The sequence below is a fragment of the Mya arenaria genome, chromosome 13, assembly GCF_026914265.1.
Source record: "Mya arenaria isolate MELC-2E11 chromosome 13, ASM2691426v1".
Lineage (NCBI taxonomy): Eukaryota > Metazoa > Mollusca > Bivalvia > Myida > Myidae > Mya > Mya arenaria.
In genome coordinates this window covers 51,373,561-51,386,944 of record NC_069134.1, presented here as the reverse complement: position 1 = coordinate 51,386,944, position 13,384 = coordinate 51,373,561, and the positions used below count along the sequence as shown (strand labels likewise).

Below are 13,384 nucleotides of genomic sequence, written 5' to 3'. Positions count from 1 at the left end.
AGCATGTGATTACTGGTTCTTCATATAACAATTGGGAAAGGTATTTAGGGGTGTGAGCATTTCATGTCTTGTTTTATAGGGGACATTGTTTATTATTACACAGGAGTGACTAAACATACATGTAGTATCTTACAGAGGTATTATTAGCCATTTTCATAGTCATTAAAGAGATGTAGTAGATGATGATGATGATGATGATGATGATGATGATGATGATGATGATGATGATGATGATGATGATGATGACATTGATGATGAGGATGACGATGATGATGATGATGATGATGATGTTGAGGATGATGAAGATAATGGTGGTGATGATAATGACAATAGCATAAATGTTACATCAATAGAAAATAAACACAGCGACAAAAGGGAGATTACTCTCAAACTGAGCTCTAAAACTATTGCCATGGTTACGCTTTTTCCATAAATGGGTTAAGAGTAACCTGCTTGTATTCGATACAGTATATGCGTAATTTTGAAAGAGCCAATTAATTTAAATTCATTAATCTGAGTGCAAGTTTTAAGTCTATAGACAAAGATTACTTTTTCTCACAATAAAAAAAACCCTTGTATTTTCCTACTGTAACTATACTCTAACTAGGCAAACCTGGGATTTCCCCGAAGCGCAGCGTGGTGTAGGGCATTGAAGCCGTTGTTGTTGGTGATGGTCAGATCCGCATGGAACTCAAGCAGTAATGTGATCATGTCGTCACGTTTCTTGCTGATCGCGTCGTGGAGTGGGGTGTCTCCTTCAGAGTCCTAGTGGTCAAAGGGAGGTAATTACGACTAGTACCGGTATATATATTCTTGATTCAATGTCAGGTTTTGTTTTTCTAGGTGGTAGGAAATCAATTTTAGAAAAAAAATATGAAAAGACATGCTATATTAATTTGAAAGTTTTTAAATTAATTAAATCCGTTCCACAGTATGTACTACATGTTGGACTTAACATTAACTCGTAAAACACAAAAATAAATATACATAACAAGGTGAAAACTTGAACATTCCCTTAATAAATACAAAATCAAATCAAACCACTTGAAATAGAGGTAAAGTTCAAGCTTATGGTGACATACTCAAAACTGTACTATTTTGCAATTTCTCATCAGAATTTTCTGAAATTGCTAGAGAATAAAATCAAAATATATACTAACTCACTTATTAAAATCATATGTTATCTATTATAAATGGCAACTTACAACACGAATTATTTTTGTCCTACACCAAAATATGAGCTTTGTTTGTAAATCCTTGTTATAATACAAATGAAAAGAATCCAACATAAACAATGATAAGCATTAGTTAGACTCATGATTCATGCATTTCCCCATTGAATTTGCATTTTTGTTTATTAAATAAATAGTCATTGTCGTTAACAATTTAAGATTTAAAGGTTCAGACTATAAAATCCTGAAGATAGGAGCAACTTCTAATCACAGCATAACTATGGTAAAACTGTATAATGACCAACTAATTTACAGATATTAAAAGTCTGTTCCATGGTTTTTGAAAGTAAGGACGTAACACGACACTTATATTTAAAGTCAGGGTAGTTGGCCTTGCTTTACATGTAAACATTGTCACTGGTAACATGTGCACAAATTTTTATGAAAATATCTTGAATGAGTATTAAGAAATGTCCAAGTCACAAGACTTAGTTTTGCACGAGTTTTTCAACCAGCGTAACTCAATTAAAGCCAGAGATTAGGCTATACATGAGCATGTTGTCTCTGGCAACATTCATACCAAGTTTCATTTGAATATTTTGAAATGTTTTAGAGCTATGGCCAAGGCTTTCAAAATACCTGAACTTTTTTTAACAATAAACAAGCTAAAATTATGAGCCTTACAGACCAATCAAAAATAATTTTGAGCCCAACCTTCTTTGATGTTAAATGTCCAAAACCTGTGAGTCACTGAGTCAATAAAAGCTAAATACAAGTGAGTAAGAACCCTGAAAACACCAAACCTGGGTCACCATGCACACTCCACTCCCCACAAACCTGCAGACTTGGGTGACAGCCAATCTCCAGAAGAGCCTTCACAACCCCTATGTGCCCCTTGTTGACCCCTATGTGTAGCGGTGTCTGGCGACGCTTGTTGCGGGCGTTGAGGTCTGCCCCTCCTCGGTGAAGCATATCTATCACACCTGGCTCGTCTCCAAATGCCGCATGGTGCACTGCTCTATCACCATCCTTGTCCTAGGATGTATGATAGAAAAATAAGAACATTAATTTTCATTTTATGTATAGAAGTTTATCGAACGCAGAAAAGAGATCATATGCATGGTAACCAATAACTGTAAACAATCAGATTCATTCCTAGACACCAAATTAAAAGTAGTCGAATTGGTCAATCTGTGAGAGTGCAGTTTTAAGTAAGATACGAAGAGCAAACTGAAGCAAGAATCTTTTATCTATGATATTATATTACAGGATAACAGTTTAAAAATTCCCTTTGTGAGAGTAAAGCTGAGCCTTGAGACTTTTTTTAAGCATGGATCCTAACAGAGCATGTACATACCTCTATTTCCATGTCAAGGTCATACTTCATGAGGACCTTGATCACATCCACATGTCCATTCTGGGAGGCCGCCTGCAAGGCCGTGTGGCCTGCAAACACTCCATTTACCTGCAGAAAAAGGAAAATAGTGAATAATCTATGAGTATAACTTATGTGTAATGAGTCATGGGAATATTTTCAGGGACGTGATTGACCTGAAACCATTTGGGCCATGGGTTCTTGGGTGTACTTTCGGGGTCAAAAGCACACTGCCGTATAAGAAAAACTGGCTTTTTAGAAGCTGTTTTGAAAGTTCTTCTGACTTTAAATTTGTAGCAAACTGGAACATCAACACTTACAACCAAAAGCACTCTACAAACTTTTTAAATCAGCTAAACCAATCAACCTTTTTTTTTTTTTTGTGGGGGTGGATCCCTGGGGCCATTAGATCCGCGGTACCGGTATTCCACAAATCCGTGGACAAATCACATCCCTGATTTTAGCCTTAAAATATTAAACCAAGAGTTATGGGTTTTACTATGTATGTGGGTATCGTCTGTTGCCACATGTGTACCAAGTTTCATTCAAGTATATTGAACTTTTGTTAGTTATGGCCAAGGTTAAAGTGTATGCACTACAATGCAGACACCAACTTAAAGTGTATGCACTACAATGCAGACACCAACTTAAAGTGTTTGCACTACAATACAGACACCAACGCAATAAAAAAAAGCTTCATTTTTCTCTTTGAAAAATAAACAAGCTAAAAAATCAAGGATCTTATCAGACATAGGTATGAATAAAACTGAAACTAGAAACTAAGGGACACAAATTTACCAATCAATTACTTCTCAGCAGTCATTCAATGTTATATTCTTGACCTTGGTCAGAGTTTGGTTTGCAGTTACCAAGACAGCAAGTGAGTTTCCTTTAGATATTCCACATTCTCACAGTTTTTTTTATATAGTATTGTAATAACTTCACAATCACACGTGGACAACATACCAATGCTCATACTTTTCTTCAGTACATCAGGGAAAATAAATCAGAATTGATACTCATGCATATTTGTACTGGACAGATATAAACAAACAAGTTAAAAGCATATTACTGCAAATTAGCATTATTTTCCTTTTTTCCTTACATTGACAGTTGTGTCAGCCCTCTGCAGGATTTCATCAACCTTGGCAGCATCACCATTGGCCGCAGCTTTCACAAGCTCTTCATTCACATCACCGGATACATGGGTCTCGAACAACTTCTTAAGCAGGGCACTCAGCCGCTCTAATAGGGGTGAAAAATGAAAATTACATACACAAATTCTCTACAATTAAAATGTTGTAATTACATATGCAAACTTTTTAATGTTGAAAACTGCAATCGGATGCCAACACTTCATCACCTGTCTGATTTTCTTAGTCAATCAAGCAGCATAATTCAGTTAAAATAATCCATTGCTGAGAACATTATTTGATATGAATATCTTTTGATTATAAATGGAAATGCTTACCTCCAGAGGAGTTGCCAATAGCTGCTCCATCGGAAGATGCCACTTTGGTGACGGCAGAGGGGTTGTAGGTCCAGGATGTACCACACACTTCCACCTTCAGGTCGTTATCATGGTACACCTGCTGTACCCGACCTATCTTACCCAGAGTCTGAAATGGAACAAGACTAGGTTAGTCCAAATTGATGATAGCAGAGGGGTTGTAGGTCCAGGATGTACCACACACTACCACCTTCAGGTCGTTATCATGGTACACCTGCTGTACCCGACCTATCTTACCCAGAGTCTGAAATGGAACAAGACTAGGTTAGTCCAAGTTGATGATAGCAGAGGGGTTTAGGTCAAGGATGTACCACACACTTCCACCTTCAGGTCGTTATCATGGTGCACCTGGGTTAGTCCAAGTTGATGACGGAAGAGGGGTTATTTGTCCAGGATGTACCACAACCTTCAGGTCATAATCATGGTGCACCTGTTAGACACCATCTATCCAGTATTTACGAGTTACAAATATTAAACTAAACACTAACAAGAGTAAGACCATCTAACCTTTTTTTCATTTCAATTAATAAGAAGTTCTAACCATAGTTAATTTACCGTGGCTTATGAAACAAGAGTATTTCAAGCAGGTACTTATGCTCCTTTATTTTTCTTGCGTAAATCAAGGGGCATGACTCAACCAATATTGTACTGAATCAAGAGTTATGTAACTTGCGACATAATATTCCCAATGAACATAATGATGTATTGAGTTTAATTTGAATTTCTTCCAACAGTTCTGTTATTATATGTTTTTGCATGAAAACAACAATGATGCCATTCACCTCCCAAAGCTCGAACAATTCAGTAATATCCCAACTTTTTATCTCTGAAAATACGAAGAAATAAAAATGTATGAAAGTGTACAATAGTACAAGAAACACTTGCAGTTTTTAATATTGTAACCCATTACACTTGTACTAACCGGCACCATGGCTTCAGCCCACTCCCCGTGACCTCGCTGTAGAACCTTTATTCTCTCCATGTCGCTACATATCTGCACAAGATCACCAACAGCAAACTGTGGTGTGCTCGTGGCCCCATTACTCGTTCCAGCCAGGTTGGTTGAAGACTCGCTACCCGCAGAGTTTGTACTGCTGGGGGTGCTCACTTTTGTTAATACGGCCGGGTTGAAAGTCCACCTGTGAGAGAAATAAACAAACATGGGGCATATATCAACAAACAGAGTAATGGTCATTAGAGTTTTTTCCTCATCTTTTTGTAACCCTTTAAATTGTAAATAATGGCAATCTTCCATCCCACATTTAGAGCTCTAATATATTCCATCAAACATTTAAGGCTATCAACTAGTAGTACACTGTACTGACCTGTTTCCACTGGCGTAGGAGACGACAATATCATGGTCCTCATCAATGCCTACAACTGTCCCTGTTTGCCCAAGACACTGCAAGCACAAAACACAAATACTATTTAAGTCCATAGGTTTAATCATACCATTCAAACTGTATAGCTCAAATAATTTAAACATTAATCTAGTACCATTGCATTTATAGTTGCTACATGTTTTTTACTTTCTTGAAAAACATTCGCCAAACTTCAAATTTATTACAAATTTAAAATACATACAATATTACGTAGTATGAAACATATGTCAATTATGTATGTAAATACCCAACAAACCATATCCTTTCAATTCTGATCTAAATTCAAAAATAACTATCAACTAACTACAAGAGACAAATACCAACCTCAAACATTCCATCCGCCCAACCCCCATGGCCGTGTTGTAGAGATTGCACAATTTCAAAGTCCAGATCAACGTTCACCTGGTCCCCGATGGCCAGACCCCCAGGGCCTGATCTTGACCCTGGACCTTGCTCTCCTGTTAAACATTGCAAGATGGATATAGATTCAAGTCAATTAATGTATGATCAGAAACTGGGATAAGTGACTGTGTGAGTTAATATTGACTTTGTCCCCAATACAACATGTACCGAGAGTGTAAGAAAGGTTCATCACAATTCGAGAGTTACCAAGTTTCGACAGAACAAACTGCGTGAGGGTTGGGATAAACCTATCTTATACGAGCGACTGCTATGGTAAATGCTTTTTCTCCCACCTCAGTTAAAAAAATAAAGTTAAATGTTTATTTTTTGCCGAACTCTTTTGTGCGTAGTGAAAATAAGTTGCGTATATATGTGTGATAATTCGTTTCAGATTATTTAAATACTCAATACTTTTTATGTTGTCATTTGAATCGAGAAATAATGAAATTAGATTACACATATCTTTACACAAGACAAGGATTCAATGATGCTACATACGACAGTCTTCGACAAGGGAGGTAATTGTGTGATGACAATAAAGAAGGAGTTTCATACGGTACTTGTTTTATCTTTGCCCGTGGGCAAGATAACAATTTACAGCATGGCCAAATTTTTAGATCTACTATCTGAGATAGGAGAAAACCATATCACCAGTAAGGAAATACATCACTTAGAAAAGACAGCTTACATGTACAACAGTAAAGACACTATGTAACAATAATAATAGTTTACAATAATACAAAACATATCCAGACAACATACATGTAACTGGCCATAACTTGATTTAAGACAGTAAAATAAGGCATTTTTTCACTGCATATCAGTTTTTAAGACACCCTATAAGACAGTAAAATAAGGTATTTTTCCACTGCATATCAGTTTTTAAGACACCCTATAAGAGCACTGTTGAGCGAACGCCAATGGATTTTTCAGTTCAACAAGGGGCATAACTCGAAAATAACTACACTCAGAGTAATGTGCCTTGCTTAACATGAGCGTATTGTCCCTGGCAAAATCTTTAAATGGATACCAAGTTTTTTTGAAGATCATGATCCTTTTTTCAGTTATGTCCAAGGTTGAAGTTTTTCACAATAATGCCAAATACAACACCACCAAGACTATGATGATACTTTGACTTAATTCTTTGGAAATAAAAGATGAGTTTGAAAACATTTTGTACCTGCAGTGGAAAAATATCTTACCGAGACAGGGTAAGTGGTCTCTGTAGATGGTGCCCCCTTTGGCATCTGTGACAACCTTCAGGTCCGACTGTAACATGGATGAGATATGAAGCATTAGCATAGAGATATGTGGCATCAATTGGTAATAGCAAAACATGAACAAGCAATTGTAGAATTATGTGAAAATCAATGTGTTTAAATTGTAAATATATAATATATACAGGTTGAAAATATTCACAGACACTAAAGAAATTATTATTGTTTCTATAGTTAGGATCATGTGCTTTCTAAGCTAATTTTGGTACTTTACTTTCATTTTCTTTCACAACCAAAGTTTTTTCAAAGATAAGCTTCATGCATAAAAAAATTATGTGTTGTATTTATAAGTCAAAAGCAATATTCAAAATATGTATGTGTATCATTAGTTCCTTGCGGGGAGATTACAAATAGAAGCATCAGCTGGACTAGCCCATACCATTCCCTCAAATCCGACCCTGTAGAGATTCTTGGCTACATTGTCCCACAGCACATAAGCAGCACTACGCGGACTGGCTGCACTCCAATCCTGGAATAATAAAACCAAATCAATGATTTTGCATTCAACTTTGTTTATTTCTACTTTAAAATCAAAATGACAATTTTGCATTCAATTCTACACAGTTTATTGCTACTTTAAGTCAAGCAATGGAACAGAGCATCATTATTTTGTCAAATTTAGTGTTTTGCCATAAACTCTCTTCTTCTTCAATAGTTTTATTTCTCCAACATTTTGGTACTGCTTTCTTTCATACATTCCTAATAAATAAGGCTTTATGAAATGTCAAATGTTTGGTGAACTGAACATATGAAACATTACATACATGTTGCACATTTTCACTCATACTTCCACCAATCTAATACAATGGCTACCCATTGTGTGTCTTATATTCATTTGATTACCTGTATTTCGGTGACCTTGCCCCGCCGCCCATTGCCCCCGTCTTGATCTTCCCACTGCCAGTCGACCCCCCGGATCACCCGTGCCCCCGGGAATATCCCCCGCGTTGTGATCTTTTTACTCTTACGTCGAGTCTCCATACACACCCTATAACATTGAATAATATATAAGACTATAAATGTCATATGATTGGCAATTTAAGGGTACTCGTTCACATTTTATAGGATCAGACATCCAATTATTTTTTTTAAATCTGATCAATCATTCAGACCAAAGCAGCATCCATCTGTAATCATATGCTAGTTTTATTGATTTATTTGAATGTTTTAAGGTATCAAGTGACACTTTGCAAACAAGCAAAAGTATTTGACAAACTAGAAGTTACAGGTATAATCTGTATTGAGAGATACTTCTCCTACAGCTTAAGATATAGAGGAACCTTGAAAGTAAAGGGAGACTTCTGACTTCTTTTCTGCAGTCTTCTTCCAGCTTGTCAGATCCTGGACAGTGTATCTATTTAATGTTTCATGTACATACCGGTACCAAGAATAGTGGTTCATTTTGCTGCACACCCAAAGTCCTATGCTGGTTGTTTTTACTGAACACTAGTTTTAAGTAATATGAGAACAATGTAATGCTCAGGACTCTCAGATTTTTGCTCAGGGCTGATTGTTGTGAAATATGTGAGCCCTGTTGACTGCAATAAAGCAGATTTTAAAATGAATCACTGGACAGTTTCATTCAGAGAATACCTACGTAGTAGTTTTATTTAACCCTTTCCTTCGTAGAGAAGTGTCCACATCAGCCACCTCTAGCTAATCCCCTTGTCTCATAACTTTAGAGTAAAAAGGGGTAGCAACGAAGCTATGGATAGAATAGTAAAAAAGCATTTCCAGCTAGACAGTTTTTGAGGGCATTCCGCCCCTGCCCTTTTTCTTATTGCCCTGCCCCCTTGTTGGGGTAGTGCCTTTTTCACAATTGCTCTATTATCGCCCCTACTATCCCGTTAAAGCCTTTTTTATTATTAGAATCATCACCAACAAGAGCTGTCACAGAGACTATTCCGCCGCTTTTCAGTGTGAGGATTGAAAAGTTTTGGCGAAACATGCATGGATCACTGTTAGATTAGATTTCAATGCAATACATGATGTGCGGAGATATCAACAGAAATGTGGTTACATGCAAAATTTTAACCAGAATTTTTAAGTGTAATAATAAAGGGCCATTATTTGCAAAACACATTTATCTAACTTGATCATTCAATTAGGTTGGGTGGTTGAATACCATTGTATAAAGTCTCAATGCAATACATCAAGTAGTTGCTGAGATATTATCCTATGTGTGCTAACATGCAAGACCTTAAACAGAATTTCTAAGTCGCATAATAAAGGGGCAAAAATTATATAATATAAAGGAGTTATCTTACTCGATTAAATAAGAAGGTTAAATGGTTGGGAGCCTGTGTGTAAAGTTTCAATGCAATACATGATGTATTTGCTGAAGCATTGACTTAAAAGTGGTTACATGCAAAATCTTAACCAGAATTTCTATGTTGAATAAAAACGGGGCCATTATTTGAATTAAATGCAAACTAGAGTTATCTTACTTGGTTGAGTACCATTTTATAAAGTCTCAATGCAATTCATCCAGTAGTTGCTGAGATATTAACCTATGTGTGCTTACATACAAAACCGTAACCAGAATTTCTGAGTCGAATAATAAAGGGCAATCATTTGCATTAAATGCAAACTAGAGTTATCTAACTTGGTAAATTAAATAGATTGGATGGTTGAGTACCATTGTATCAAGTCTCAATGCAATACCACAAGTAGTTGCTGAGATATTAACCAATGTGTGCTTGCACACAAAACCTTAACCAGTATTTCTAAGTCAAATAATAAAGGCCTATTATTTGCATTAAATGCAAACTATAGTTATCTAACTTGGTTAATTAATTAGGTTGGATGGTTGAGTACCATTGTATAAAGTCTCAATGCAATACCAAAGCAGTTGCTGAGATATTAACCTATGTGTGCTTGCACGCAAAACCTTAACCAGAATTTCTAAGTCAAATAATAAAGGCCTATTATTGGCATTAAATGCAAAGTAGAGTTATCTAACTTGGTAAATTAAGTAGGTTGGATGGTTGAGTACCATTGTATCAAGTCTCAATGCAATACCTCAAGTAGTTGCTGAGATATTAACCTATGTGTGCTTGCACGCAAAACCTTAACCAGAATTTCTAAGTCAAATAATAAAGGCCTATTATTTGAATTAAATACAAACTAGAGTTATCAAACTTGGTTAATTAAGTAGGTTGGATGGTTGAGTAACATTGTATAAAGTCTCAATGCAATACCTCAAGTAGTTGCTGAGATATTAACCTATATGTGCTTGCACGCAAAACCTTAACCAAGGGGTGACGCCGACGCTTGGGTGAGTAGTATAGCTCTCCTTATTCTTCAAATAGTCGAGCTAAAAATCGATGGTCCAGTAATCCACTGTCATTTTTGAGACCAATTGTGCAATACTCATGATAGAATAGTGTTCCCATTAGGTGTTTTGAGTATAACAAGGAAAGGGTAATACTATTGTACAAGAACTTTCACCCACCGTTCACTTCCGGGTGTTGTGATTCTGTAGAACCTGTGTCGCAGGTTGTGCTTGTCAGCGTGGTAACAAACAGAACACAGATCATAGTTTGTACACTCAGCACACTTCCAGCGGATGCCAAATATGGGCTGCTGTCGGCATGTGTCACACATGGTGCCATCATGTTTGATACCTGGAAATGGAAGAATCCCCTCAAATAATCAATAGACAGATTAATTCACCTATAAATCTAACAAATTTATCCAGTGATAATTGAAATCTTTTTACACTGTTTTATCATGATATAAAACCCCAATGTGCCTGCACATTTTTTCAAAAACCTTGAAGTTAAGAAATTTCAAACATTTTTATTTTTCATTACACAATGTTCTTTGAAAAGAGCGATTAAACGATGTCATATGAAGCAATGGCGATAATGAAGGGTATTTCAATTATTACACTTATGGCATTAGGAAAATGAGAAAAACACAGATCAGTTTGACAATATTGTTCACTTTATTTTTGCCACCGGTATGTTTAAAAATTCAGAAAACAACTCAGCTTTTTTCATGCGACTCAAATTAATATTCAAGCTGGAAAATTCTTGATGTCACACTGATTGTTAAACTTCCTAGTTGATAAATATTTAAATTTATACATTTTTCCATAGAAAAATCACTTCCTGAATCATGATTACTGAAGTCAATATAAATAAATAAAATATCTATTAGGTAAGATCGACCTGACTTCAATTTTACATTACAAGAATAAAGTCAAGTTAATACATGTCTGATATAAGATGGTGATCACTTGATCCATAATGCTTTATGTTCATACGTATGTGTCTATATCATATTTCTGTTCGTAACAACGTCATTAGTTTTGCCACTTTACAACTTGCCGTCATCAAACAGTGTAGTGACATTACCATCACTTCCTTTCTCACGGCCTCTAAACGCCAGCTCCACCACTTTATGGTGGTGAAAAGAAAAAGAGCTGTCGACACTTCCGTGGTGGAGCTGTGCCCTATGTTTACATGAACAAACGTGAGTATGATTTATATTTTATTTGATAATTTCATTTAACAGACATATTTTGAAAATCGGAGAATGTGGTACCGTGTAAGAACACTTCTACTGTAGGCTGGTTACTATTTCGTTTCAATATTGTGCAAACTGTGGTGTCAGGAGCTTTTCTCCCGAATTGGACTAACCACTTGTGCATATTTTGAGATCTGATTGCATAGCAAGTACATTTCGGTGCTTACACACCCCGTAAGAACATTTTCACGCATGCAAACATAACTGTTATGTATAGTAACTATGCCGGAACACAACAAAACTGATAAGCACTTCTTAAAAAGGAAAAATGCACATATTTATAAAAGTGATGGCGCTGTTGCCCTTGTTGTGGCGCTATCGAGTATGTTTTGCGCTTGAAGTAAAAGAAAGTAAACGCTTTTGGAATGAATACAAAGTTGCTATGTTTAACATTCATTGAACATTATGCTGGTTATGCATACTACTTGCGGAAACAAAACTCTACGCAAACTACCTTAACCTTACTGAGAACTATTTCGAAAACAAATGGCAAGGTGCTGTTAATTTTACCATAAAACTGTAAGTATCTATCATGTGTGTCCGGTACGAATAGAAAAATCTGACCCGAGTGCACGTGCGTAAGCCGGTAACGAGGTTTGCAGAGTTACCGGCCACGCAGCGTGACCAAAGGACCGATTTTTCAATCCGGACCGGAAAAACATGATTTAATTTTTTTCTTGCATATCTAAAATTATCAATTTGTGGAAGAATTGAGGTAGAAAACGCACTTTTGTACATTTTACCAAAAACCGCGTGAAACGTTGTTTACTGACGTCATAAAGCTCAGTGATTTTAAATCACTATTGATGTCAAATAGTAAATATTTAAATCGCGTTTTTACGATTATTCATTATCTATTTTAATTAATTGCATACTTATATATAATTGATTGCGCTTTATTGAAATGAAATAATGTACTTTTCATAAACCATACAATAAAAGAAATAAGAAGTAGCGAGTTGATGCGCATAACTCATCTTACATGGTGGTGTAAGATGCGTTTTTTCAGCACTGGTCAAATGACCGGAAACACACGTCCGGTATGCAAGAATACCTCTCTCATAACCGGACACACATGATAGATACTTATAGTTATATGGTAAAATTAACAGCACCTAGCCATTTGTTTTCGAAATAGTTTTCAGGAAGGTAAAGGTAGTTCGCGTAGAGATTTGTTTCCGCAAGTAGTATGCATAACCAGCATACTGTTCAATGAATGATAAACATAGCAACTTTGTATTCATTCCAAAAGCGTTTTTCTTTTACTTCAAGCGCAAAACATACTCGATAGCGCCACCACTAGGGCAACAGCGCCACCACTTTTATAAATATGTGCATTTTCCTTTTTAAGAAGTGCTTATCAGTTTTGTTGTGTTCCGGCATAGTTACTATACATAACAGTTATGTTTGCATGCGTAAAAATGTTCTTACGGGGTGTGTAAGCACCGAAATGTACTTGCTATTCAATCAGATCTCAAAATATGCACAAGTCCGATTCGGGAGAAAAGCTCCTGACACCACAGTTTGCACAATATTGAAACGAAATAGTAACCAGCCTACAGTAGAAGTGTTCTTACACGGTACCACATTCTCCGATTTTCGAAATATGTCCGTTAAATGAAATTATCAAATAAAATATAAATCATACTCACGTTTGTTCATGTAAACATAGAGCACAGCTCCACCACGGAAGTGTCGATAGCTCTTTTTCTTTGCACCACCGTAAAGTGGTG

General features: G+C 36.2%; 1 protein-coding gene across 1 annotated transcript in view; it reads right to left on the bottom strand.

Moving 5' to 3' along the window:
* LOC128213893 (E3 ubiquitin-protein ligase MIB1-like) overlaps window positions 1-13,384 on the bottom strand; it is a 77,481-nt gene that overhangs the window by 60,396 nt on the left and 3,701 nt on the right. Inside the window, exons 2-13 of the mRNA XM_052920008.1 lie at window positions 10,573-10,744; window positions 7,962-8,106; window positions 7,498-7,587; window positions 7,044-7,110; window positions 5,764-5,897; window positions 5,383-5,459; window positions 4,980-5,196; window positions 4,019-4,166; window positions 3,653-3,792; window positions 2,530-2,637; window positions 2,010-2,207; window positions 614-765 (exon numbers count right to left, since the gene is read on the bottom strand). Of these exons, the coding sequence (XP_052775968.1) occupies window positions 614-765; window positions 2,010-2,207; window positions 2,530-2,637; window positions 3,653-3,792; window positions 4,019-4,166; window positions 4,980-5,196; window positions 5,383-5,459; window positions 5,764-5,897; window positions 7,044-7,110; window positions 7,498-7,587; window positions 7,962-8,106; window positions 10,573-10,744 (1,648 nt within the window). The remainder of the gene's footprint in view (window positions 1-613; window positions 766-2,009; window positions 2,208-2,529; window positions 2,638-3,652; window positions 3,793-4,018; window positions 4,167-4,979; window positions 5,197-5,382; window positions 5,460-5,763; window positions 5,898-7,043; window positions 7,111-7,497; window positions 7,588-7,961; window positions 8,107-10,572; window positions 10,745-13,384) is intronic.